The 25,339-nt window shown below is 37.8% G+C and overlaps 3 protein-coding genes across 5 annotated transcripts; 2 read left to right on the top strand and 1 right to left on the bottom strand.

Moving 5' to 3' along the window:
* Positions 1 to 656: 656 nt before the first annotated feature.
* Positions 657 to 8,146, top strand: sypa (synaptophysin a). Its single transcript, XM_051117602.1, has 6 exons — positions 657 to 800; positions 2,384 to 2,449; positions 5,615 to 5,739; positions 6,127 to 6,325; positions 7,504 to 7,695; positions 7,828 to 8,146. The coding sequence occupies exons 1-6, from the start codon at positions 783 to 785 to the stop codon at positions 8,110 to 8,112; spliced, it is 885 nt and encodes a 294-aa protein (XP_050973559.1). The 5' UTR covers positions 657 to 782; the 3' UTR covers positions 8,113 to 8,146.
* An 8,641-nt stretch (positions 8,147 to 16,787) lies between these two features.
* On the top strand, positions 16,788 to 20,635 carry plp2a (proteolipid protein 2a). Of its 3 annotated transcripts, none has more exons than XM_051118055.1 (6): positions 16,788 to 16,900; positions 17,359 to 17,470; positions 17,698 to 17,856; positions 18,004 to 18,102; positions 18,264 to 18,355; positions 20,462 to 20,635. In XM_051118055.1, coding segments are annotated over exons 1-6 (552 nt in total). In that variant the 5' UTR covers positions 16,788 to 16,811; the 3' UTR covers positions 20,463 to 20,635. The 3 variants fall into 3 exon arrangements, with proteins under 3 accessions (XP_050974012.1, XP_050974014.1, XP_050974013.1); XM_051118056.1 differs by having other exon boundaries at positions 16,816 to 16,900; positions 17,365 to 17,470; XM_051118057.1 differs by lacking the exon at positions 20,462 to 20,635 and having other exon boundaries at positions 18,066 to 18,102.
* Positions 20,636 to 21,064: 429 nt separating this feature from the next.
* On the bottom strand, positions 21,065 to 25,014 carry emilin3a (elastin microfibril interfacer 3a). Its single transcript, XM_051117877.1, has 4 exons — positions 24,866 to 25,014; positions 24,068 to 24,187; positions 23,204 to 23,970; positions 21,065 to 23,099 (listed from the first exon to the last, which is right to left on the bottom strand). The coding sequence occupies exons 1-4, from the start codon at positions 25,012 to 25,014 to the stop codon at positions 21,142 to 21,144; spliced, it is 2,994 nt and encodes a 997-aa protein (XP_050973834.1). The 3' UTR covers positions 21,065 to 21,141.
* Between the last annotated feature and the right edge of the window lie 325 nt (positions 25,015 to 25,339).

Here is a 25,339-nt window from a genome sequence, read left to right as displayed (position 1 = left end):
TTTATTAAAACACCCATGTTTATTTTTTTCCATCTCTAAAAATAGTGTATGAGTCATCTTTAACAGTCCAACTCTGTATGGCTACTTCCCACAAGGAAAACATTCTATTCACACCTTCCTTACTTTGTGAAAGATCTTAATAAATATAGTATGGGTTCATTATGAAATTTTAACAAGATTAGTCGAGGATATGAAGGCCTACAGCACGCCATCTTCTTTGTGAACTCCTGAGTTAGCAACTGTCGCGGCAGAATATCCACAATCCTACATCATTCTCATATAGAGCTACAGATATTCATCATAACTGTGATGCTTTTGTTGTTGATGACTCCCACGAATAGTTATTATTTCCCAAATGGCATCTTAGCATACCTCCGAACCACTGCAAAATGAAACGATCTAATTCAATCTCTGCACTTAGTGGATGGTGTTGTGTGATCAATCACATTCATAATTTACGGCCTCTGCAGCGCAAGCAGAATGCCATCGAAACAACAGCTCATTAGAAGGGGGAAATATCATATTCGAGAGCATTACTGAAGATAGAGCTAGAGGAAGCACGTAAATTGTGACAGGTTAATGATCTCATTGCTCTATTGCGATCGGCGTCGGTCGATTCATCCCGTTCTTTGCGCACCGAAAAAACGCCTTCTGGAAGCGTGCGTGACGCAACTGAAGCTGTTCTGTTGATTTCCCCTCCCCCCTCCGTGGGCTGTTCCGCTTCCATCACTCACCTCCCCCCGATTATAGCTGTTTCTCCTATCTACGAGCAGGCGACTAACATGGATATTGTAAATCAGGTAAGGCATTTGGCTTCAAAATGATTTTAGTATATTATTGCTGTGTTTATAATGCGCATGTTTTTCGTTCGTCTTTCAGTCAAGGATTAATTGTATACGATAAAGATGCGCTTAGAAATGATGGTGGAAAATTCTTATAGGGAGAGGTGCCCTGCTGATGCTGTGCGTCTATTCACTGATACATTATTTCAAACAGCTTCTTTTTGTGACTTTCTATATTTTCGTTTTTAACACAAGCTTTATGTTTAAATTCTGTATAGTATTTAAACAGATCTGATGAAGCGCTAGATTTTCTAGACGTGTTCGTAGAGGGATGCAACAACGTTGCATGCAATGATACATTTACTAAACGCACGTTTATTGTTATGATATTAAACAATATTGTGTAATTTACATTTTGTTTAATGCAAAAGCAACATCAATCCAAAGTGAAAGCACAAGGCCCTTTATCACACGCAGATGCGCTCGTAGATATGCTTTTAAAATGGCAGCTGACTTCCATCCCAATACTGTGACTTTCAGCTCCGAGCCCAGGCCTTTCTGTCTTATTGTTATTATTAATATTATTAATATCATTGTTTATTAATTAATTAATATTGGGCAGCAGAAACGGGGATCGAGAAATCTGGGTCTACTAAATATGACACACAATCATATATTGGTTATTGATGCTTATATTTACAGACCGTCGTTTGATACATATTTTTGCAAGGTGATCCAAACTACATTCATGTGTAGGCGAATATAATATTGCAATGAATAATTTAATTCCGTAAAAAGATCTCAATCGTTGTATTGATCGATTGATTTATTTATTTGCATGGTGTTTAAAGGAGGACCATCCTCACGGGCAAACAATGGTGTCGTGTGAAACCGCACCTTCCTACGGTATCACATACCACAGGTCTGATAAGCAAATATATTCAAATATCATAACAATACCGTCATGCCTAAAGCTGAAAAACGATCACATTTACGCACCACGCTTAATACTTTTACCTCCAATTAAGGGCCTTGCATTTTTTCTCACATTGCTAGAGAACAGCGCTATCATTTTTTTTTTATTTTGTCGTGAGGAATGGTTTCAGAAATCTTTATCGTTTGCTGTTCAATATCTCTTGGGCTCGGAGATGGCGGTGACGCGCACGCAGGCAATCTGGCCATGATTCAAGGTCCTCGCGACTCACCTTTCTTTCCTCTGCTTCGAGCAGAGATATGAAGAATTTATGACTTGAAAATATGTTTTCTGTTGCACCCTGTTTTTGCTTTGCGATAGGTTTTCGTATATATATTTTTGTTATTTTTTATTTTTTGACGACGCTTTACAGTAGCAGCAGATGATGTGCGTAGGTTTCACAGTCGCTTCAAAAATTGGCTCTTATAAGAGCGAAGAGGCCTGTTTGTGTTATGAGTCATCGTGATGAAGACACACCATCCATAATACATTTTCATTTTTTATCTGTCTATCTATCTATCTATCTATCTATCTGTCTGTCTATCTATGTGTCTGCCTGTCTGTCTGTCAGTTTGTCTGTCTGTCTATCTGTCTGTCTAACGTTTTTCAAATGTTATTCTTTTGACAGTTGGTTGCCAATGGGCAGTTCAGGGTGCTCAAAGTCCCATTAGGCTTCATCAAGGTCTTAGAATGGGTAAGTTTTCATTTTTATATATACAGACTATATAAGATGGTGTGTTAATCAGTTTTAGTCCATATATACATTTCAGCCATTAATTTACTTACTCAAGGACTGAAACCAGAGGTTTAAGCAGATGTCCCTTGTATATTATAGCTGAAAAGGGACATATCCTATATCCAATATCATGGAGAAATGATAGGCTACTGTCACTTTTCATATTACAGCTGCCTCATTATATCTAAGGCATATGTAACACTTCAACTTGTTAATCAAACGTGCATACATACAGAAGCATTCACCACCATTTGACTTACGCAGTCTGTTGCAGATCTTTTTTGGTTTGAAGTTGGTTTCTATATGGTCAGTAATTTCCTCAGCTTGTTTTAGGAGCTGGATTCTTAAAAGCTGTAACTACCATTTAAGCTTACTACTTTACAAATACAGTATATACATCCCAGAGGAGATTCAGTTTAACATAACTGTAACATATGTTCATCAAAATCAGCGTTGTGTTTGTTTGAAATCTAAATTACTAATAAATTAGTAGTAATAAATAACATTTAAAGGGATGGTTCACCCAAAATGAAACTGTCAATAATTACTTATGTTGTTCCAAACTTGTAAGACCTTCGTTCATCTTCAAAACACAAATTAAGGTAAATTTTTAAGAAATCCGAGAGCTTTCTGACCGTTCATAGACAGCAACGTAACTGAAATGTTCCTAGGGCCAGAAACGTAATAAGGACATCGGTAAAACAGTGCATCAGTGGTTCAACTGTAATTTTACGAAGCTACAAGAATACTTTTTGTGCTGAAAGAAGACAAAAATAATGACGCATGCGCGTGCATTCCTCTGCGTGTAAATGTGTCCTTCGCCATTTTCGAGAGTACTACAATTCATGTGTGTGGTTGTTCTCGATAATGGCGGAGGATGTGACTTAGAGGAGAAGAATTGTTGAATAAAGACATTATTTTTGTTTTCTTTGCACACAAAGCATATTTTCATAGCTTCATAAAATTACGGTCGAACCACTGATATCGCATGAACTATTTTAACAATGTCCTTGCACGTTTCTGGGCCTGGGAACATTTCGGTTGCGTTTCTGTCTGTGCAGCGTCAGAAAGCTGTCGGATTTCATCAAAAATATCTTAATATGTGTTCCGAAGATGAACAAAGGTCTTACAGGTTTGAAACGACATGAGGGTGAGAAATTATTGACAGAATTTTTATTTTTTAGTGAACTAACCCTTTTAATAGCTCATTTTAAATCATACAAATACACTTAGTGACTTATTTGAATTAATTTTGTTGAAATATATGTTAAATAGCAGGACAGTTTCTATATTCTGACCTGTCAGAGCCTCTTTGAATTTTTAGCTTCTTCTTTTAAAGCAACCTAGGGAAAAATACAGAAGATTTTACCACAATCATCCATGCTGTTCTTGTACTCTGCTGTAATTTGACATTTGAACATTATATATTAGTTTGTTTTAAAGCTCAGTGTTCTGTACTGCTTCATACAGGCAAAACCAGTACATGGCCAGTGTAATCATGGTATGAACACAAGATTACAGTTGAAAAGGTGCAAGTTTTGTTTCTGAATGCCCATGGTAGAGACATGGTATCATTTTTACACACTTTCGTAAATCCAGTCAAGCCTAATCACAATGAAAGCGTCCAAACTGCAATATCTAGCATATTGTAAGAACTGCAAAGTGGCCAATATGTAAACAATATTACGCCGCTGCCGCGTGATGTTTTCCGCTCATCATTTGTATAAAATTGAGTATTTCTCACGTTCTCAATGTTTTATGTTCCTTAAGGAATTAACTGAGGATGCTGTACGCAGGGTTAAACACACCGTAGAACACACCGTGAACACACCATTACCTAGATGCACATGGGAGAACAGACACAATTGCAGTGTATTAGTGCCATCTATTGGTCACACAGTCCTTCTTTACTTTGCAGTTTGCACATAGTGCAAAATGGCAACAAATAACAGGCTATGCAACGTAGTAAAATACTGAACAAGGCTAGATGTGTATTTTGTCTTGCACCTGAAAAATCATAATTTTAATTAATCTCTTTAAGTAATACAAAACTGTTAAGACATATAAGGCAGTTGTAATTCTCCAAATTATTTTATTTAATAAGCTGTTGATACACATGCTCAGTTTAATTGATTCACTGAACCATGAAACTCGGTTTAGTTCATTTGGGTTGGTTTCTGTCTGGGATCAGTCTTTTCTGGGCATGGTAATGTGAGCTGATCTGATTTTGTTTGATTTGATCAGATTTGATTTGTTTGGTCTGTCTTGTGTGGTGTGTTTTTGTCTGGTCTGTCTTGTGTGGCTTGACTAATTATTTAATAATCTCACTTGGACCTTGTCTGCTCTGGTGGTTAGGCGATGTGATTCGTTTTTTCTAACACAGTTTGTTTGCTTGTACAATAACTGCATTAGTATGTCTTGTTATGGTTAAGTTGCTTAGCTGGTTATCAGTCTTTGTTTAGATGTTTGTTCTTTTGGCCTCATTTGACTTGTTTGTTTAGCATGGTTTGCTGTGGCTTGATGTGTGTCTATTGTTTTGGTCTCCTGTGATGTTTCCTGGGTTCATAACAGAGCCCAGCTCAGCGATATGACAGATGGCAGAGTATCTCAGTGAAATTTAATAGCTTCATTCTCCATTCAGTCCCGCCACCAGTCAAAATCCATAAGTAATCTCTATGAGTCTAAATCCTGAAAGGAAAAATAATGTGCTTATGTCAGGATGCTGGTGTCACGTGGTGAAAGATGCTTTCATTTGGTTTGTGTAGTCTGTATTTTAATTGCATTCATACACACCTTCTACAGTAAACAGTTTTAATATGTAAAATATGACATTTGCACCAGTCTTCACTAATTTTTCCCCTGTGTGATGTGTGAATGTGAGTCTTCAGATGAAAATGTATAGAAAGCGTTCTAATTTTTTCAGTTCCAAACCTTGATCTTATTAGTCAAAACAACCTTTCAGTCACTGAAATGTGTGAAACACTTGTTAACCTTCCTGTAGCTCAAAGAGAAGAGTGTGGCGCAAGCAACGGAAATGTCAATGTGTGAACTGATAAAATGTTTACCATGAATGCTTTTGAATAAAAAATCTGCCAAATGCATAAATATAAACCTCTTTTCCAGGTGTTTGCCATCTTTGCGTTCTCCACCTGTGGGAGTTACTCCGGCTCCTTCAGGATGAGTGTGGAGTGCAAAAACAGATCAGACAGTGACCTAAAAATAGATGTGGATTTTGAGTATCCCTTCAGGTACCTATGCCTTTTTAGACCTGTTTGGCTATATCGAAGTTGTACTTCTTCAAACACATTTACTTTTTCATGAACAGCTTTTAATGCAGTACAAACCCTTTTAAATATGCAGTATTTATCTCTGAACCCCATTCTGAACCCTGTTTTATTAAATCCTAGTGCTTCTGGGCACACTTCCTTTTTACGTATTGTTATTTACAATCCCAAGTACACATAAATGTGTTATTTCTTCTTTCTTCATGGTCCATAATCCAAGCTAAATTGTTTCTCTAGCCCACTGAGATTGTAGTCACTCTAAATTAGGCTAAGTTGTAAATATGCTGAGATGCCCAACTTTGAAGGTGTTATGGTTCTATCAGTAACCCTGTTCCCTCCTATCTCTTCCAGGCTTCATCAAGTGTATTTTGATGCCCCTGCCTGCAAGAATGGCCAGACTGACCGTTTCTTCCTGGTTGGGGACTACTCATCCTCAGCAGAGTTCTTCGTCACCATAGCCGTTTTTGCATTCCTGTATTCCATGGCAGCTCTCAGCATCTACGTCTTTGCCTTTGAGAAGTACCGCGAGAACAATAAAGGACCACTGATTGTAAGTCTTCTTCCGTGATACATAAACACTAAGGTAGCAATTTGTTAAAAGCTTGGTTCATCCAAAAATTTAAAATCTGCTATTACTCACCATAGACAAATTGTCCCCCAAAATATTTGAAATTCTTGCCCTTCTTTGCTGCACTCCATTAGGCAGTGCTCTGTTTTTTAAAATGAAAAGGAAGGCGTAGGACCATAAAATGTTTGACCAATCTGATCATTCGGTCCGAACATTACGATAGGCTGTCCTACCTGCCTGTCAGCATGTGTATTTGCATACCCCCGCACACCCCGTTCGCACAGCCATGATACATCATTATCGTGCTCCATTATAGTATTGCAGACCGAGTGAGAATGGAAGGCGTTATTATTTTAATATTATGCACTTTATACTGTAATGTTTTCTCACCGGTGAATGAGACATGAGGTAATCTGACAGCATTGGGCTTAGTCCTCCACCAATGCCATCTCTCATTTTGTCGCTGGTTAGCTTCTGTAAGATAGAGTTATGAATTTTGGGTGAATTATTGATATAATGTAGCAGCTCAGTGTTGTATCCCAGCAGGCACACAATGTCATAAGACGTTGATATGTGGTTAAATTTCGGTTGTGACGTCGGGTGACCAAAATTCAATTCAACGTCAAAAACGATATGTCGAAAACACAATGTCAGTTCAACCTCTAATGTCTATGTTAATTTCATGTCCAATACCGACATCAACTGACTTGGACATTTTGTTGTTTTAAGGTTGTGTGACCAAATTCCAATGTTAAGTCAACGCCAAATACTGATGTCACCTCGATTTTCATTTTCAACCAAAATGTAACATCTGTCCGAAATTGGGGCCCAATGCCACCTGACAAATAAGCTTTCCATTGATGTATGGTTTGTTAGTATAGGACAGTATGTGGTCAAGATACTGTCTGAAAATCTGGAATCTGATGGTGCAAAATAAATAAATAAAAGTATTGAGAAAAGTTCTTAGCAATGCATATTACTAATCAAAAATTAAGTTTTGATCTATTTACGGTAGGATATTTACAAAATATCTTCGTGGAACATGATTTTTACTTAATATCCTAATGATTTTTGGCAAAAAACCCATGCTTCTTAAGACTGGTTTTGTGGTCCAGGGTCACATATTTGCGTATAATTCTATGTAAATATCATCATTGCAGGATTTTGGCGTGACATGTGTATTCACCTTCATGTGGCTGGTGAGCTCGGCAGCATGGGCGAAGGGTTTGTCTGATGTCAAGACAGCTACAGACCCAGAGAAGGTTCTAGATCTGGTCCCCACTTGTGAACAGGAAGGAAACCGCTGTCGTGAAGTTCACGACCCCGTCATGTCTGGTCTTAATACTTCCGTGGTGAGTCAGTTCTGCTTGGCCATACATGAAATTCACTTATTAACAAAAATGAATTTTTATGATGTCATTCTCTTGTGATTACAACTTTTAAATTGAATTATTAACCTTATTTTTATTTATTTTTCTCTCAAGGTCTTTGGCTTCCTCAACCTGATCTTGTGGACGGGTAACCTGTGGTTTGTGTTCAAGGAGACCGGCATCGTCGCACCATTTATGCGCCAACAGCCCGCCCAGGAGAAGCAGCCCGCCCCTGATTCCTACGGGCAGGGAGGATATGGGCAGCGAGACCCATACGCCAGCTCCCAGGGAGGCTACCAGCCCGATTACAGCCAGCAAGGCTACAACCAAGGAGGAGACTACGGTCAGGGCGGATATGACCAGCAGGGGGCACCCACCTCCTTTTCCAACCAGATGTGAGCAAAGAAATCTCTGAGGAAGCGGGAGATGGCTGGTGAGTGGAGATGCAATGCTTTTGCTTAGATATCAATGGTTTAATGTTAGATCTTGGATATTTAATCATGCCTAACCACCTTTTTTTTGCTCTCAGATTAGACAAAACTAATCTTTAAAAACACAATTTAACAGTTAAATGTAACCTTAAAATTAATATTTCTTTTTTTATACTGTATATTATAATGTTGTGACATCTAAATTCACTTGCAGCATTTTAAACATTTGATTTTACATTTTGCTATTTAAAGGGATAGTTCACCCAAAAATGAAAATTCTGTTATTAATTACTCACCCTCATGTCGTTCCAAACCTGTAAGACCATTGTTTATCTTCAGAACACAAATTAAGATATTTTTAATGAAATCCGAAAGCTTTCTGACCCTGCATAGACAGCAATGCAACTACCACGTTCAAGGCCCAGAAAAGTAGTAAGGACATTGTTAAAATAGTCCATGTGACATCAGTGGTTCAACCTTAATGTCATGAAGCTATGAGAATTTTATTAGGAACATTATTAGGGCCAGAGCACCGGAGGTACTATTGTAATTGCTTAGTTTCTTCTTCTCCTCCAAAATAAATCGCATTTTTGAGGGCCTAAACATGGTTGAAAACGCACGAAACTTGCACATACGCCAAAAGTGATAAAAATTTACATCTGATATAGGTTTCAGAAGTGGGTGTGGAAAAATGGCTTGATAGCGCCACCTATAAAATTTGAAAAAAGTGCCCCTCAAGTACGAAATTTGGTAGACATATGAAACACACCAGTACCTACAAAAAAGTCCTCTGGTGCAAAGTCTTAAACCCAACAGGAAGTCTGTTATTAAGAATTTTCTTGGCAAGTTTTGTGCCGTTTTTGCCATTTTCAGGCGTTGTATTGAAACAAACTCCTCCTAGAGATTTAAACGGATCAACACCAAATTTGGTCAGTCTAATCTAAAGCCCTTTGGGATGTTAAGTTTCGAAGATCTTGAGTTTTCGTTGAAGGGCGTGTCTATGTCGGCCTGACAAACTTTGATGGAAGGAAACAGGAAGTTGTTATAATTCAGTCATACAATGTCCGATGCCCATGCCTATATTCAGTTATAGTCATAGCACCACCTGCTGGCAACAGGAAGTGACATGTTTTACGCTGTAACAAACTCCACATAGAGATTTAAAGAAATCAACATTCAATTTGGTCACTCTACTCTACTTTTTGTTTTTGTTAAAGGGTGGGTCTGTGGGTTTGATGTTTCACCATGTGAAAGGAAGTTGTTATAACTCAGCCATACAATATCTGATCTGCCCCAAACTTCACCTGTTCGATAAGAGTCCTGACCTGAACACATATAAACCCAATATTCTGTTGTAATCATAGCACCACCTGCTGGCAAGAGGATATGTTACGTTTTACACTAACTCAAACATACCATGTTCAATCTGCCCCAAACTTCATATGTTTGATCAAAGTCCTGGATTGAAGACGTCTACATGCCAATATTCAGTTGTAGTCATAATGCCACCAGCTGGCAGCAGGAAGTTTTAGCACACTTAAATGACTATTTTTAACAATGTCCTTACTTCCTTTCTGGGCCTTGTCAGTTGCGTTGCTGTCTATGCAGGGTTTGCAAGCACTACGATTTCATCAAAAATATTTTAATTTGTGTTCCGAAGATGAATGAAAGTCTTACAGGTTTGGAACAACATGAGGGTGAGTAATTAATGACAGAATTTTAATTTTTGGGTGAACTAAACCTTTAATTTCAGATTTATTTAGACAAAACAGGATGTAGAGTTTTCATGTCAGCATAATCTCAGGTAGCATGTGTGTGTCTGCCTGTTTTTCCACAGAAAGAAGTTGATCGTGCGACTCTAGCAGTGTGGTGCCTGAACCCTAACCACAACCCCACACTTCCTCCTGTTTGTGTGTCTGTGCTCACATCTGTGAAAGATAAGAGGGGTGGGAGGGAGGGGAGTGGGGGGTCTAATCTGAAATCACATATAGATGGGAGGGGGATAGAGCGGAGGAATTTTAATGTGCTGTTTATTATTGTGACGTATACAACTAAAAAAGTTTGATCAAATTTCAAAACACTTGAATACTGTACCAAAATATGAAAAAGTATATGAGTCCTGTTGCTATATGAATTTCGAATTGATGATGTTGACAATAGTAATGCTAAACTTGAGAGAATGTATTTGTCTGTGCTGTATAGATATCATTATAAATGAATATATAAATCTAAATATTTCCTAAAGATATGTATGGGATTATTCCACTGTAGTCTAGTTCAATTTAGAGACCCCAAATAAATATAATACTAATAATGTGAAAACAATTCACAAAGCCCCACAGAATTTCTTCCTTGAAAATGTTTACCTCTGGTGGGTCGTGGTTTGGTACAGTTTGTTCCATTTATAAATGTATGTTGACCAATTTTGTTTGGTATTAAGTTGGTTTTTATTTCTTCATGGGTGGGATGGAGCACTGATGTGACTGAGGCTGAGGCGGTGGGGGGCGTCCAGGGCTACCGTGGGCAGAATCATTCCCAAACTCATGGAGGGACCACATTATTTCAACCAGCAACCAAAACGGTCAAGGGTATCTTAAAGCATTTCTCATTTCCTGACTGCAAATGTTAACCTTGTTTAGTTCTCTCTCTCAAAAATCTTTGTCTTATGAAAAGCACATGCGTTCTCAGTGCAGAATTAGCATGGTTGTTCATGACACAATGCCTCTGAGTGCTGTGTTGATGTAGTGCCGTTTCAGTTAGAGGATGCTAAAAATAGATATATAAATATATATATATATATATGGACTGGGGTTTTGTTTGTGTTGTGTGAGCACCGGACAGAGAGAATCAATCCTGTGTGTTGAGATGTCAGTAATGTAGATATACGTGCCAGTTTCAATTTCATCAATATTTTCTTGTTTCCCTCTCTCAAAAGCATATGCAATATTACAGGATTTAAGCCTGTGATATTGTGGTATATTTTCAGATGTACATATAAAAATATATATATAAAGCACCGATATCATGAACTGCTGTAGTGTGACCTTTCCATGATTTGCATTAAAACATCACCCGAATGCCAGTTTAGATTTTTTTTTCTGCTTGATCAATCACTTAAAATGCAGATGATCAAAAATATCTGGTGTATATGATAGCTTGACCTCTCGGCTGGAATTAAGGGGGGGTCGTTTAAATTAGCTACGAAATTTATCATTGAACCGCGTTTATGGCAGGTTAACTGATGCAATAAAGTCTATATTGTTTTGTATAGTATTCAAACAGTATATATTAAAGTCTAGCACTTTCAGATGCAAGGATCTAGTAAATGCACCAGATTAGTTTTTGCCCTGAGTTGCTCATCGTTTTATTTAGGGCTGATGCAGCAGATGTTGTTATGATGAGATCCTTTATATTATTGCATGATCAGATGCTCATAATGCAAGCTTACCCAGACTTATAACTATCTATTTGGTATTTTTTCAGACTCTTTAATTTGCCTGTGACTTTGGGGAAAACCAGGTTTCGCTTTTGGGTAGAAGGCCGTCGGCCTGCTAAATGTATTAGTGTGTCTCTCCCTCCCTCATTCTCTCTCTGTCTTTCTCTCTCTTTCTCTTCCGTTGTCTACTCTGGCCCACTCTTCTCCTCCTACAAATGAATATGCTACTCAACTTCTCCGTTGTTAGTGGTGTTTGATATGTCTTGTGAAACTCTCGATGCCTTTGGGTTGTGCTGTATTTAATGTGTATGATATATTCTTAGCGTTTATGAAGATATTGATGACAGTGGTTATGACCATGCTGAAAACTCAATCACCAAAATTATCCAGAAATTCTGTTGTATTGTTCTATGGAATCCATGAAGGAAATTCAATAAAGAATAAGTTATCCTGTTGAAAAAAAAGGGTTTGTTGCTTCTGTGATTCAATAACTACAAATTTTATTTTACTGAAATTATATATATATATATATATATATATAATAGGGCTGTCAAATGTTTAATCGTGATTAATCACATACGAAATAGAAGTTGAATTTTGCCCAATATATGTGTGTACTGTGGGTAATTATTATGTATATATAAATACACACAAATTAATGTATATATTTAAGAGAAATATGTTATGTACAAAATATTTTTATTTATATATAAATTATATAAAAATGATAATAAATACATATACTTGTAAATATTTCTTAAATATATACATAATAATTACACACAGTACACACACATATATTAGGCAAACTCAAACTTTTATTTTGTATGTGATTAATCATTTGACAGCCCAAAACTGAAAATTCTGAATCTGTTTTATGATAACAAGAACCAATGTTTATTTCATTTTTATGTTTTACAGCAAAATAACATGAAATAATACAAAATGTTCAAGTGAGAGTTATGCAGATCAAATCCATGACACTTATAAACAAACAGTTAACCAGAAACAACATATTACACAGTGTCAAGACGAAGGAGAAACTTGTAAAAATAAATCTTGATTATTTATTAATCTCTGGTACTGTGAGTGATTTTTCTAGTATTTCATCAGGACCCATGCATTGAAACCACGTCATAAATTCAAATGTTCAAGCTTTCATGATCGTTAATATTGCTCATGATATGTTTTGCTTCATATACAAACATTCAAATTTTTTGACCAATTATACAGTCCCACCTATAATGGTAGAGCATCCGGTGTCAGGAAGGAACACTAGGGCAACAACTGATGACGTTTCACAAGTTCTTTTCTTTTTTTTTTTAATTTCAAATTCATGTATTATAATAGTACAGAGGGAACAGGTGGCATATGGACAGCATCACATGCAGTTATGAGCGCTTCACAAAACAATATATTATACATACTGAATACATATTGTGGTTAAAAGCAAACTTCCAGGATTCTAAGGCTTGTTTATGAAAATTTGAGAGTTTGATAGGTAACTTACAACACTTAAAGGGGTCATCGGATGCCCATTTTCCACAAGTTGATATGATTCTTTAGGGTCTTAATGAAAACTCTATAATATACTTTGGTTAAAAATTCTCAATGGATGTGTAAAACAGCATTCTTTTTACCTTGCCAAAATCAGCTCTGCAAAAATCATTTCATTCTGGTCGAGGCTGCTTTAAATGTTAATGAGCTCTGATCGCCCCGCCCCTCTCTTCTCTCTGTGGAGTGACGAGCTTGTTTACTTTAGCCGCTAAACTTGCTAACTAGTACATTATTAGGAAAGGCGATCGCAAAGATTCATAAAAAAACCCCTTATACTCACTTCTGCTGTAAGTGAAGCTGGATCACAAATGATTTGCGTGAACATAGACGGATATATGTAGATCGGGAGGCGCATTCCCTTCACAAACAAACGTAATCCACTGCATCTTCGGGGCTCAGATGTCGGAAGTAAATTTGATGACCACTATGTTCATTATTACATCCAGCAACACAACACCTCAATCGCTCAATCAGAGATATTCTTGTCTAACTTACATCCCTGCTCCGGCATCAAAACAATGGAGGTTGGACTGTTACAGCTGATCTGAGGTAAGACGCTCATGTCAATCAACTATCGTGGGAGCGGCCTCTGTCGGTCTGGCATGGGCTGTTGGAAGTTTCCGCGTACATTTACAAGTTTACAAAACACAAGTACAGACAAAAGTGCATGTCAGCGCCTATAGCCTTGTGGGCGGTTGCGCCTCAGGTGAGAAACGGCTAGTAGGGTTGCCAGGTCTGATTATTAAATCCAGCCAGTGCCTGAAGTGGGCCGGTGTTGTACCACACCAGTATGCAGTACCGTGTTGAACGAGAGGGGGTAATAATTTGGCGGGGTCGAAAATGGGCACATAATTATTGATTTATTGATTCCTGATGTCATGATGATCATATTTATTACATTTATCTGTTTTTTTTTTTTTTTTACTACATCAAACACTTAAATATTTAATAAATACTTTAATCAGTAACATAAATTACATTAATATAGACTGTTACAGAACCCTTAAGAACCCTTTTTTAAGAATTATCATTAATATCGATTAACACAAATTAATACAATACAAACTAGAGACAAACTTTAAGTTGGCTTGAGAAAGCCAGAACAGAAAGTTTTAAAAAGTTTGAAAAGTTTATAAAATTTGAAAAGTTTAAGAAGTTTTAAAAAGACTTTACATTTGATGGTTTTCAGTCTGAAATAGTTTGAAGTCTAAAGTAGTTTTAAAAGGTTAAAGTTTGAATGTTTTGAAGGCAATACAGTCTGTCAGAGATAGATATATAGACAGATAACATAATTAGCAAGTTACTAGAATGATTCTAGCATGATTAGCATTTTACTAGCATGTTGCTAATGTGTTTACCATTTTATTAATATGATAACGGGTGGTTGCTAGGGTGTTGCTATGCGGTTTCTAGGGTACTCAGGGTGGTTGCTAGGGCGGTTGCTAAGGTACCCAGGGTGGTTGCTAAGGTGTGCTATGCCTTTGCTAGGGTATCCAGGGTGGTTGCTAGGGCGGTTGCTAGGGCACCCAGGGTGGTTGCTAGGGTGTTGCTATGCAGTTGCTAAGGTAACAGCCGTGGTTGCTAGGGTGTTGCCATGCGGTTGCTATGTGGTTGCTAGGGTATTCGGGGTGGTTGCTATGGTGTTGCTATGCAGTTGCTGTGGTAATCAGGGTGGTTGCTAGGCCGGTTGCTAGGGTACCCAGGGTGGTTGCTAGGGTGTTGCTATGCAGTTGCTAATGTAACAGGGGTGGTTGCTAGGGTGTTGCCATGCGGTTGCTATGTGGTTGCTAGGGTATCCAGTGTGGTTGCTAGGGTGTTGCTATGCAGTTGCTATGGTAACCAGGGTGGTTGCTAGGGCGGTTGCTAGGATACCCAGGGTGGTTGCTAGGGTGTTGCTATGCAGTTGCTAAGGTAACAGGGGTGGTTGCTAGGGTGTTGCCATGCGGTTGCTATGTGGTTGCTAGGGTATTCGGGGTGGTTGCTAGGGCAGTTGCTAGGGTACCCAGGGTGGTTGCTAAGGTGTTGCTATGACATTGCTAAAGTATCCAGGGCGGTTTCTAGGGTACCCAGGGTGGTTGCTAAGGTGTTGATATGCAGTTGCTAGGGTACTCGGGGTGGTTGCTAGGCCGGTTGCTAAGGTATCCAGGGTGGTTACTAAAGTGTTGCTATGCCATTGCTAGGGTATCCAGGGTGGTTGGTAGGGAGTTGCTATGCGGTTGCTAGGGTACCCAGGGTCGTTGCAAAGGTGTTGCTATGCCGTTGCTAGGGTATCCAGGGTGGTTGCAAGGGTGTTGCTATGCAGTTGCTAGAGTAATTGGGGTGGTTGCTAGGGTGGTTGCTAGACTGTTACTAGTTGTCACAGATCATTACTATGGAGTGTTATAGAGTTCTTAGCATGTTCTTAACCTGATTTAGCACTTAGCTAATCACTTTTAGCATGTAGGTATTCACTGCTAGCATGACTAGCATCTTAAGGATTCATATTTGCTAGCATGAGTCAAAAGAACACAGTCAGATGTTCTGATGTAGAGATATAGGACTTGCTAAACGGTTGCTAGGGTACTCTGTTTGGTTGCTAGGGAGTGGCTTAAAAGCTGCCAATGATGACACACCAAAGGCTGCTTGCCAGTATGAATGAACCAACCCCCATGTCTCTATGACATTCAGATTTGAAGATATGTCTGTGTGGGTTTGGGTTACTAGGGTCCTAGATAGATAGATAGATAGATAGATAGATAGATAGATAGACAGATAGATAGATAGATAGATAGATAGATAGATAGATAGATAGATAGATAGATAGATAGATAGATAGATAGATAGATAGATAGATAGATAGATAGATGATAGTTAGATAGATAGATAGATAGATAGATAATAGATTAGATAGATAGATAGATAGATAGATAGATAGATAGATAGATAGATAGATAGATAGATAGATAGATAGATAGATAGTAATGGTTAGATGATAGATTAGATAGATAGATAGATAGATAGATAGATAGATAGATAGATAGATAGATACATAGAATGATAGATTTGAATGATAGATAGATAGATAGATAGATAGATAGATAGATAGATAGATAGATAGATTGATAGTAATGAGATTTAGATAGATAGATGAGTTTGAATGAGTTTGAATGGATTAGAAATACAGTACATAGAAGGGAAGTTTGATTGAGTCTCAAAGGATTCTGGGGATTTTGACAGTTGGAATTTGAAAAGTGTTGGCTCATTTGAACATTCCGTCAGTGTCTATGGGATTTTTCAGAGTTTTAAATTTTTTAGGAAAACCGTAAGTCCGATCAGTTAGAAAAGATATAGCAACTCGAGTCAGACCAGTCTGAAGATCTGGGCTGAGTTTGCAGTTTGTAGAGTTAAAGCTCTAGAAGGAGTAGCAGTCAGAAATTTTAGTCTCAGAAGAATAATAATAACTTTAAGTTTAAATAGCATATCAGTAAGTTGGCTTTCTCAAGCCAACTTAATTAATCAACCCCAAGTCATTCGCAGCCTGGCTTTAACCCGCGGAGTAAAAACAACCCGCAGCAAAAGAGTGAAATAAGCCTACTTCCACTTGAAAACATGTGTCAACATGCAACATTCTTTAGTAGTTTTAGGAGGAGTTACTCGTGTTGGGTCTGAGTTGTATTAGGTTGTGCAATAGATTTATGTCATTAGTTTCACATCTGCTTTACTTCATAAAGCACCGTTGTGAAAGCATCCCATCCGAGCGATTTATTCAACAGCTTCTTATCAGGTATTTGATGCATCAGTATTTGATATCAAAGCTCTGATCAGATTTTTAAATAATTTATAGCCCACTATATATATATTTCAGTAGTTAAGTGTATATTTCAGTTTTATGCTTAACAAGTTTCTGCCTGAGGGATTTTTTTTTTCCGTGTTCATTTTAAAAATGAAATATGTAACCCTTTTGGTTTTAAAATACAGTGATTGCGTGCATTTAGATCACCATAACAACAGTTAAAACCACACATATAGCACCTCAGCACCATGATAAAAACAGAACTATGTAGTTTGTAGGTATTCACAAAAAAAGTGACCTAAATACATTTAGTATAAAGGCACAAAAGCTATTGGTCTCTATCTCTCTCTGTAAGTTAATACACTTCATATGCTCATTAAGTATAAGAATACTTTTTTATGCACACATTATCTGTTACTGTACCTGCTTCTTTATTATTTTTAATGAAGTTACAGGATCAAGATGGTAGACACAAAAGAAGATAACCAGCCATTTTCAGCCACTGAGCAAAACACCAACTTCATCTGGTCACCAAAGGGGAAGATTTTAGCTCTTGAAATTGTAAGTCTGCCCAAAGAAATGAAGCTAGTCAAGATTCATATTGATTCCAAATGAATAATTTACTAATCTAATTAGTTTAAAGTAGAATTAAACATGATACTTTTATTTGATACATTTATTACAAGCTGTAGTTGATTCATACTGAACAACTGTGCGTATGTGATCAGAGAAATGCATATATTTATACAGAAAGATTTGTTTTAATTATTTTATATTTGTTTTCATAGACTATATGTGCCATTGCGACTATTTGTAAAGCAGTGTCCTTTGTATGCTACCTTTGGGGCTGCATTACAGAGCTGGTCTGGGCCATTTTCATGTTCATCGTTTATGCCATGGACCTGCAAACCTACATGCACCTATCGCTGATGTATTTACAATGGCTGGTAAAAATATTCATGTACTGGATATTGGATTATCTAGATTTTTTGCAGCTTACTCAATACCTTTTATTCTCAACCTCTTTCTTTACATTTAGTACTGAAAAATAAATGAAAAAAAGAAAAAGTCATATGTTCTCCTTTGTATTATAGGACTTCTTTAGAGCAACCACAGGATCGCTCATCCTTCTTGTTACTTCTCTTGTCTGTCTTAGCTGGGGGCGGGAAAGTGCCGGGGAAGTTTTTGGTTCGGTGAGTAAATTAGCACAAGTTTGTGACTAAAAGGGATATTCTTAAAAGACAAAGTAATAAAAGTCTCTTATCATATTTTACAAAATGAGATCCTAATGTACCCTTGTGCTTTCACCATTGTTGTTTTTTTCACACTTTTTTCATTTTGCTCTTTCTTTAAGATTTTTGCTTTGCTGGCAGCGGCAGCGCTTGGATATGATGCCTTTGGCATAATCAAATACATAAAAAACCTGAAACAGCAGGGCAACTGTTAGTAAGTATCAGCACCAACATACCTAAATAGTCACTAAAAAGTTATATGCAAAGTTTTTAAATGTCAAACGATTAATCGCATCCAGAATAAAAGTTTTTGTTTACATAACATATGTGTGTGTACTGCATATATTTTTTGATGTAAATATGAATACACACACAGCATATATCTAAAAAAAAAAAAAAAATCTATGTATTTCCATGTATATATTTATATTCATAGAATTTAACCCTCTATGGTAGGCAACACAGCCTATTTTTGTTTTTTTAAATAAAATGAGCCACCCATTTAATGAGTCAATGCTATCTTAGTAAAGAAGAAGTCAAATACTAACAAATGAAATTGCAAAAAAGTGGCCACATGACCTATAGGGGTCTGTTTTGCTTCCTCTTTCAGGACATGTGCACATGTTACATGACTCCCCCTTTTTTTTGTCCAGAGAAAGGTGCAGTTTTCATCAATTTTCATCCATATAATTGCCAACAAAAAATCTGAATCACCTTCACTGATTAGTAAAGAAGTATTTTCAAAAACTTTTCATAATATATCATTAAATATATCATAGGAAATGACAAAAAACTGCATGTTGCCTCAAAGCAACATTGTACCGTAATGGAATCACATATGGCCATACCAGGCATATAGCATAGCATACATGTATATGATATTTGTAAGAAAAAAGTTAGAATTATCTAAATGTATTTTCCATTTTTGCATGATATTGTAATGCATTTATAAGAATTGTAATTCATATACAATATCTAAACATATTCTGTTGAGAGGAAGTGCTTCCTCAGCTTTCACAAGCAGTGAGGAGTCATTAGTGAGGAAGGAGATTTTACATGCATGTGCTTGTGTGCGTATGTCCATGCTTGTAAGGAAAAGTTATATATTAACATAAGGTTATGATAATTTTATTTTTTTTTACTTTGAAACAACACTAATTATAATGTTTTGGTATGATAACAGATATGATAGTTTAGTTATACTTGTGATCCACGATGGTACAGTGTTGCCTGAAAGCAACATGTGAGTATGAAATCTTACTTTTTGTTAAATATGAGATGTGCAAAACATTAAAAGTGTGATAAATCTATTTGTTCAAATGTTTGATTAAAGAAATTGGTGTTTTAAATAAACTGATTATTTTTTTTCTGCATGAAAATATCAAATGTTTCATTTTGTCAATTGTGGTACAATGTTGCCTTGAGGCAACAAACTTTTAAAAAATAAATAAATAAATAAATCATTTATAAAAATCTTTATTGATATTGTTATAGTGTCCAATTTTAAGCAGGAAAAACATCACAAATAATTGTTTCCTCATTGATATCATATTGCGTACCATAGAGGGTTAAATTATATGTAAATATATTTACTATATGAAGATAACATATTTTTCTTAAATATATACATGTGTGTGTATTTATATAGACATAATATATATACACAGCACACATATGTGACTCTGGACAACAAAACCAGTCTTAAGTCGCTGGGGTTTATTTGTAGCAATAGCCAAAAATACATTGTATGGGTCAGAATTATTAATTTTTCTTTTATGGCAAAAATCATTAGAAAATTAAGTAAAGATCATGTTCTATGAAGATATTTTGTAAAATTCCTATTGTAAATGTATGAAAACTTAATTTGATTAGTCATATGCATTGTTAAGAACATGATTTGAAGAACTTTAAACGCAATTTTCTCAATATTTTGATTTTTTTTGCACCCTCAGATTCCTGTTGTATCTAGTTGTATCTCGGCCAAATATTGTCCTATCCTAACAAACCATACATCAATGGAAAACTTATTTATTCAGCTTTCAAATGATGTATAAATCTCAAAAATGACCCTTATGACTGGTTTTGTGATCCAGGGTCACATATATTATGTAAACAAATTTTTTTATTTTAGATGCGATTAATTGTGATTAATTGTTTGACAGCACTAACAAATTTAAATGTTAGAAAACCTTAAATAAAACATTTCAGATACTGGATGTTGGTTTCACAAATACACAGAAGTACAGGTCTAAGTTTTGGCCAGGTTTTGATGATACAACAGCTCAACTAATTGTACTGTATGTTCTGTTTTCATTCCCAGATGCTGCTATGATCTAAACTGTGGTTCACTCATTACAACAGGAACTCACATATGATATCAGTTGATAATTTTGTAGATTTTTTGTCATGTCTTGTTAGCATCTAAAAATCTAGATTAGAAATTATACATTTTTAAATCTACTTCATGTCATGCCATTAAAGAGTGGAATTATTAGCCTGTTTCTGTTTGAATATTTTCTCTTGGAGACCAATAATACACAGTAATATGCAAACCTCATAAAGTAAAAAATGAATTTTATTAAGAACCAGCTTTCACAAACCATATATAAAGGTACAAACACACACACACACACACACACACACAGAAAAAAAGGTTTCAGGTTTACCTATATGAACACAACAGTCTTTCTAATTTATAGCCCTACAAAAAAAAATAATAATAATAAAATGCAAAGACAGACATCCAATTCATATAAAAATATTCACAAGAACAAAGTAATACACTTTACCTAAAAACCCTAAGTGAAAGTTAATAAAATACTTTAAAAAATCACAAAAGACAAATGATTTAAAAGACAAACAAAAAACAGCAGCACCACAGACTGGGAAGATTGAATTTCAACACTGATGTTGGTAAGAAAAGAGTCTCCTGAGAAAGATACTATATAATAGTACCTACGAGTAAAGACTGTCTGCACATTGAACTGTGCACTTGAACTACTAGTCACCTCTGTACTCTGTGGGTACTGAAAACTGGTCTCCTCTGGGATGGGATGGTTCTGTTGCGTGTTGTTCTGCCGTTTGTTGTGTTGTAGCTAAATTGTCCCCAGCTATCCTTGTAGACCCAGATTGTCCAGTGCAGTTTTGGATGCTGTCTCTGAGCTCAGACAGCTGGTGAGAATGGTTAACAAGGGTGCTATTTACATGTGACAGATACCCATCAGAGTGTCTCTCCAGCTCTCCACGAATTCTATCTAGGTCATCAGCCAGGTGTGCAAGGCCTCCACACTGACCCTCCACGCGCGCAACACGACCCCCGACTTCAGTCACTTCCTTCTGGACACCCAAAGCAGTGGAACGACAACCCTGGAGCTCTCCGGCCACTCTGCGCCGCAGATCCTGGAGTTCCCCTTTCAGACGGGTCAACTTTCGCTCTCCGGTACCCAACATAGACGCCTGTCGTCCCACCAGCTGAACCACACCCTTCACTTGCTGTGCAAGCCTTTCTTCTCTTTCTTGCCAGGTGAGGTTGGTTTGGCCGACTTCTCTGATCACAGAGCCAAGAGACTCTTGCAAGCCACAGAGAGACTTGTTAACGGAGTTCACGCTGAATTTCAGCAGGGTCACCTCACTCTGAAGACCTACCTCCTCTTGTTTCTCTGCCAGCTGGACAAGAAGATTATATAGAGTGGCATTGAGGAAGTTCAGTCTCTCCACTTGTAAATCAAGTTTCCCATTAATTTCCTTGTGGCTGTCCTCCTTTGCCTCCTCCTCAGCTCCCAAAGGAGCTACATATCCTGTAAGAACAGGCTGTGGAACACAAGATGAAGTACACATAACCTCTATGGATTCAAGTTGTTTCTGTAAGCGGACCAAGTCGTCCTCAACTCTTCTTCTGAGCGATTCTACTTCTGTCTCCAGTGTGGGCACAACCTGACCCTCTAGTAAAGTTGGTGTTGTGACGTTACCTAGCTCCTCCACTGCAGCCAAAAGACGACTTTCAAGAGCCTTAAGCTTCCCGTCCAATTGCGCCTCAAGGTTGCTAGGCACTTTTTTGTTATTGCTTGCTTCCTCTTGATTTAATGCAATGTCCATCCTGGATTCCACATAGGCCAGTCGGCCCTCTAATATGCCCTCTATATGATCCTTGTGTCCACCAAGTTCGGCACGTAGGTGCATTTGGGACTCATTCAAGCCACCCACTGACTGTTCCACATAAATTAGCCTTTCAGTTAGACCTGATAAAGCAATACAGCAACCTTCTTCAGGCTCCAGGTCTTGAAGCTGAGCCTGCAGTTTTTGGAGTTCTGTCCTCAATCCTGTAGCCCTTATGTCTAGGACTTGCTCAATTTGCTCTTGTCCATCCAAAAGTTCCTCTTTGCACTGGAGCCGCACCTCTGTCATACGACCCTTGCATCGCTCCTCAGCACTCTCCACACGCTTTTCGAAGCCATCTAAGATGGCCACCCGAGCTTCGCTCATTTTGGACTCCACCATTGTCTCCAGGGTCTTTTGAAAGTCAGTTGGTGTAAGGTTCACTGACCCGTTTGACAGTCTTTGAAGGGTGTTGTTGTGACCCACAACTGCACCTCTCAACTCTTCAAGCTCAGATACCTTTGCAACGAGCTCTGCTCGGAGCTCTGAAACCTTTTCAGCCAAATCCACCAAGTTTGGAAACTGCCCCACCATATCTGAACCCTCAATATCCGGTGCACCTCCAGGCAGATCTCCGAAACCTACGGAAGAGTCTCTAGACAGGGAAGGAGCGGCGATAGGGCTGGGTCCTGCAGAAATGAGAGCCGTCAACATTCGGTTGGCGTCTTCACGAAGGGAAGCACGCAAGCTATCCTCCAGGCCTGTCACTGTACCACGGAGAGTCTCAAGACCAAGAGAGAGTCGCTGCACATCCTCTTCTATCCTGTCCAACCGCTCATCTTCAATACTGTTTTCATCATGATCTGTGAATGGATAATATTTGTTAAGTTAGTGTGGACACACTTAAAGCTTTATTTTCTACAAAGAAATGCTGACTCTAAAGAACTGTGATATATAGCTCTTTTACCTTGGTTTGTTTCACCACCACCAGAGGGCGCCTGTGCATTGGGAACAGGCTCTGTCTCACTATGTTCTGGTATAGAACTATGCTGATCTGGCTGAGGACTCTGGTAGTCTGTGATTGGCTCATTCTCTTCTGGAATTAAATCGTGGCCAAGATCTTGAGGCTCTGGCATCAGTTCAGGATAATCTACTTCCGGTTCCTGGTGGTCAGGAGAAGGTTCAGCTGAGGTATCTCGGGACGAGGGACCAGTATTAGGGCCTGGGTATTCATTCATGCCATTAGATGGTGCCTGAGGCTGATTCCAGGGGTTTCCACTGAAACTGGGATAGGGAAACTGACCTTTATATGAAGGGACTGGACCCTTCTGCATAGGCATGGGCCCTTTAAAAGAAGGCATGGGACCCTTCTGTGCAGGCACAGGCCCTTTAAAAGAAGGCATAGGACCTTTCTGTGCAGGCACAGGCCCTTTAAAAGGAGGCATAGGACCCTTCTGCATTGGCATAGGTCTTTTAAAAGGAGGCATTGGACCCTTCTGCATTGGCATTGGCCCTTTAAAAGGAGGCATAGGACCTTTCTGCATTGGCATGGGGCCTTTAAAACGAGGCATAGGCCCTTTCTGCGCAGGTGGTGGTCCTTTGAATAGGGGCCTTGCTTTCATTCCATATACCGCAGTACAACCTACACCTGCATATCCAGGACAGCATTTCCACTCCAGCTCTGTCACAGTCTTATATGCAACTTTATACATGGGTTTGTAGTACATGCGATACCTGTAAGAACAGACAGAGTGTCAAAATGAGCTCAAGCTAACAAATGCATTTATACAAACATTAAGTGCATGACAGTTATTATTATTAGCTGTCTTACTTTATAGTTGGGCATTTCTGACCCCAAGCACACTTGTTGTACTCTGGCTTCATAAAGGGAGTTGCTCCATCCTGAAAGGTGAACGAGACACTCTTCTCCACAACATATGCACAGTGGTTCCTGAACAGAGACGTTATATGAAGTTGTATGTAGGGGGGATTTAACTAAAGTGGTCAATAGCAAGAAAAACAAATATTGCCTCTCTTTCCACACTGAAAGAATCAGCCTTTTGCAGTGTTGTTACCAAATCTTTTCCAACTTTTTTTTTTCCGTAAGAGTGGGCACAGCCTTTGGTAAATTTTATGAGTCTGGCTTCCGGTCTCTTCCACGTCCAGCTAGTTTTAGCTTTTCTGCTTGATATTGCAAATTGTTGTGTTTTACCTCATTATTTTAGTGTGTTATCTTAATACACACTGGTTTGTATTGCAAACGGTTTTGCCATTTACTGCACATTGTTATTCTTATTATTATTTTCCTATAGCGGCTAATGAACCGGAAGTCTCGTCCATAGGCTTACTTCCACATTGAAGAATAATGTAAATATCAGATATAACAAAAAATATAGAAACTTTTTAGAATAAAGTTTTAAATCTTAACATTAGCCAACCAGTAGTTAGCACAAACTAATAATTTTAACAGCATTTATTAATCTTGGTTAACATTTATTTGTACATAACTACATACACATTTTTAAATGAAAAAATGACATACAGTAACATTATTTAGTAACATCCAAAAGCTATATGGCCATCTGTGCCATCAGATAAGAGAATGAATATTTCGCTCATGGATACTCACTTATGCCTGGCTGTCGGTTTTGCTGAGTTGTACTGTGGATGGGGTCCAGAGTAGAGGCTGTATCGGTTTGGTGCAGGTTGAAATGCTGCCACAGTCACAAAAGAACTCCAAAAAAGGAGAAAACTGTGGAAGCTGAGCTTCAATGACATGATGTTTGTATATTATCAATTCTGGGAAAAAAATTAAGAAACTACAGAGGGAAATCCCTCTATTCCACCAGAATAGAAGCTAAAAAAGACCTAAAAATTGACACATGTGTTTAGGAAAATACAAGTGTGACACTAGTTAGTGTCACATCTGTCCATATTGGTCTTCGTCAATCAAAAAAAATCTCAGTGTCTAACAAGGACGCTATGTGCTCTAGATGTGCCGGTGATGCTGAGATTCCTGCAGACTGTTGGGATTCAGAGTTCTGGTCACCTCATAAAACACCGGACCACCTCATTTACATAGATCCACCTACTATGCCACCTA

This window comes from Labeo rohita, chromosome 8 (assembly GCF_022985175.1).
Source record: "Labeo rohita strain BAU-BD-2019 chromosome 8, IGBB_LRoh.1.0, whole genome shotgun sequence".
NCBI lineage: Eukaryota > Metazoa > Chordata > Actinopteri > Cypriniformes > Cyprinidae > Labeo > Labeo rohita.
This window is presented reverse-complemented; position numbering and strand designations above follow the sequence as displayed.

Excerpts from the sequence above, each read along its gene's own strand:
- sypa (XM_051117602.1), top strand. Across the intron at positions 2,450-5,614 it reads TCATCAAGGTCTTAGAATGG|GTGTTTGCCATCTTTGCGTT; the intron begins GTAAGTTTTCAT and ends CCTCTTTTCCAG. Across the intron at positions 7,696-7,827 it reads CTGGTCTTAATACTTCCGTG|GTCTTTGGCTTCCTCAACCT; the intron begins GTGAGTCAGTTC and ends TTTTCTCTCAAG.
- plp2a (XM_051118055.1), top strand. The coding sequence starts at position 16,812 with ATGTCATTAGTTTCACATCTGCTTTACTTCATAAAGCACCGTTGTGAA. Across the intron at positions 16,901-17,358 it reads ATTCAACAGCTTCTTATCAG|TTACAGGATCAAGATGGTAG; the intron begins GTATTTGATGCA and ends TTTTTAATGAAG. Across the intron at positions 18,103-18,263 it reads CCGGGGAAGTTTTTGGTTCG|ATTTTTGCTTTGCTGGCAGC; the intron begins GTGAGTAAATTA and ends TCTTTCTTTAAG.
- emilin3a (XM_051117877.1), bottom strand. The coding sequence starts at position 25,014 with ATGTCATTGAAGCTCAGCTTCCACAGTTTTCTCCTTTTTTGGAGTTCT. Across the intron at positions 24,188-24,865 it reads AAACCGACAGCCAGGCATAA|GAACCACTGTGCATATGTTG; the intron begins GTGAGTATCCAT and ends GTCTCTGTTCAG. Across the intron at positions 23,971-24,067 it reads CAGAAATGCCCAACTATAAA|GTATCGCATGTACTACAAAC; the intron begins GTAAGACAGCTA and ends CTGTTCTTACAG.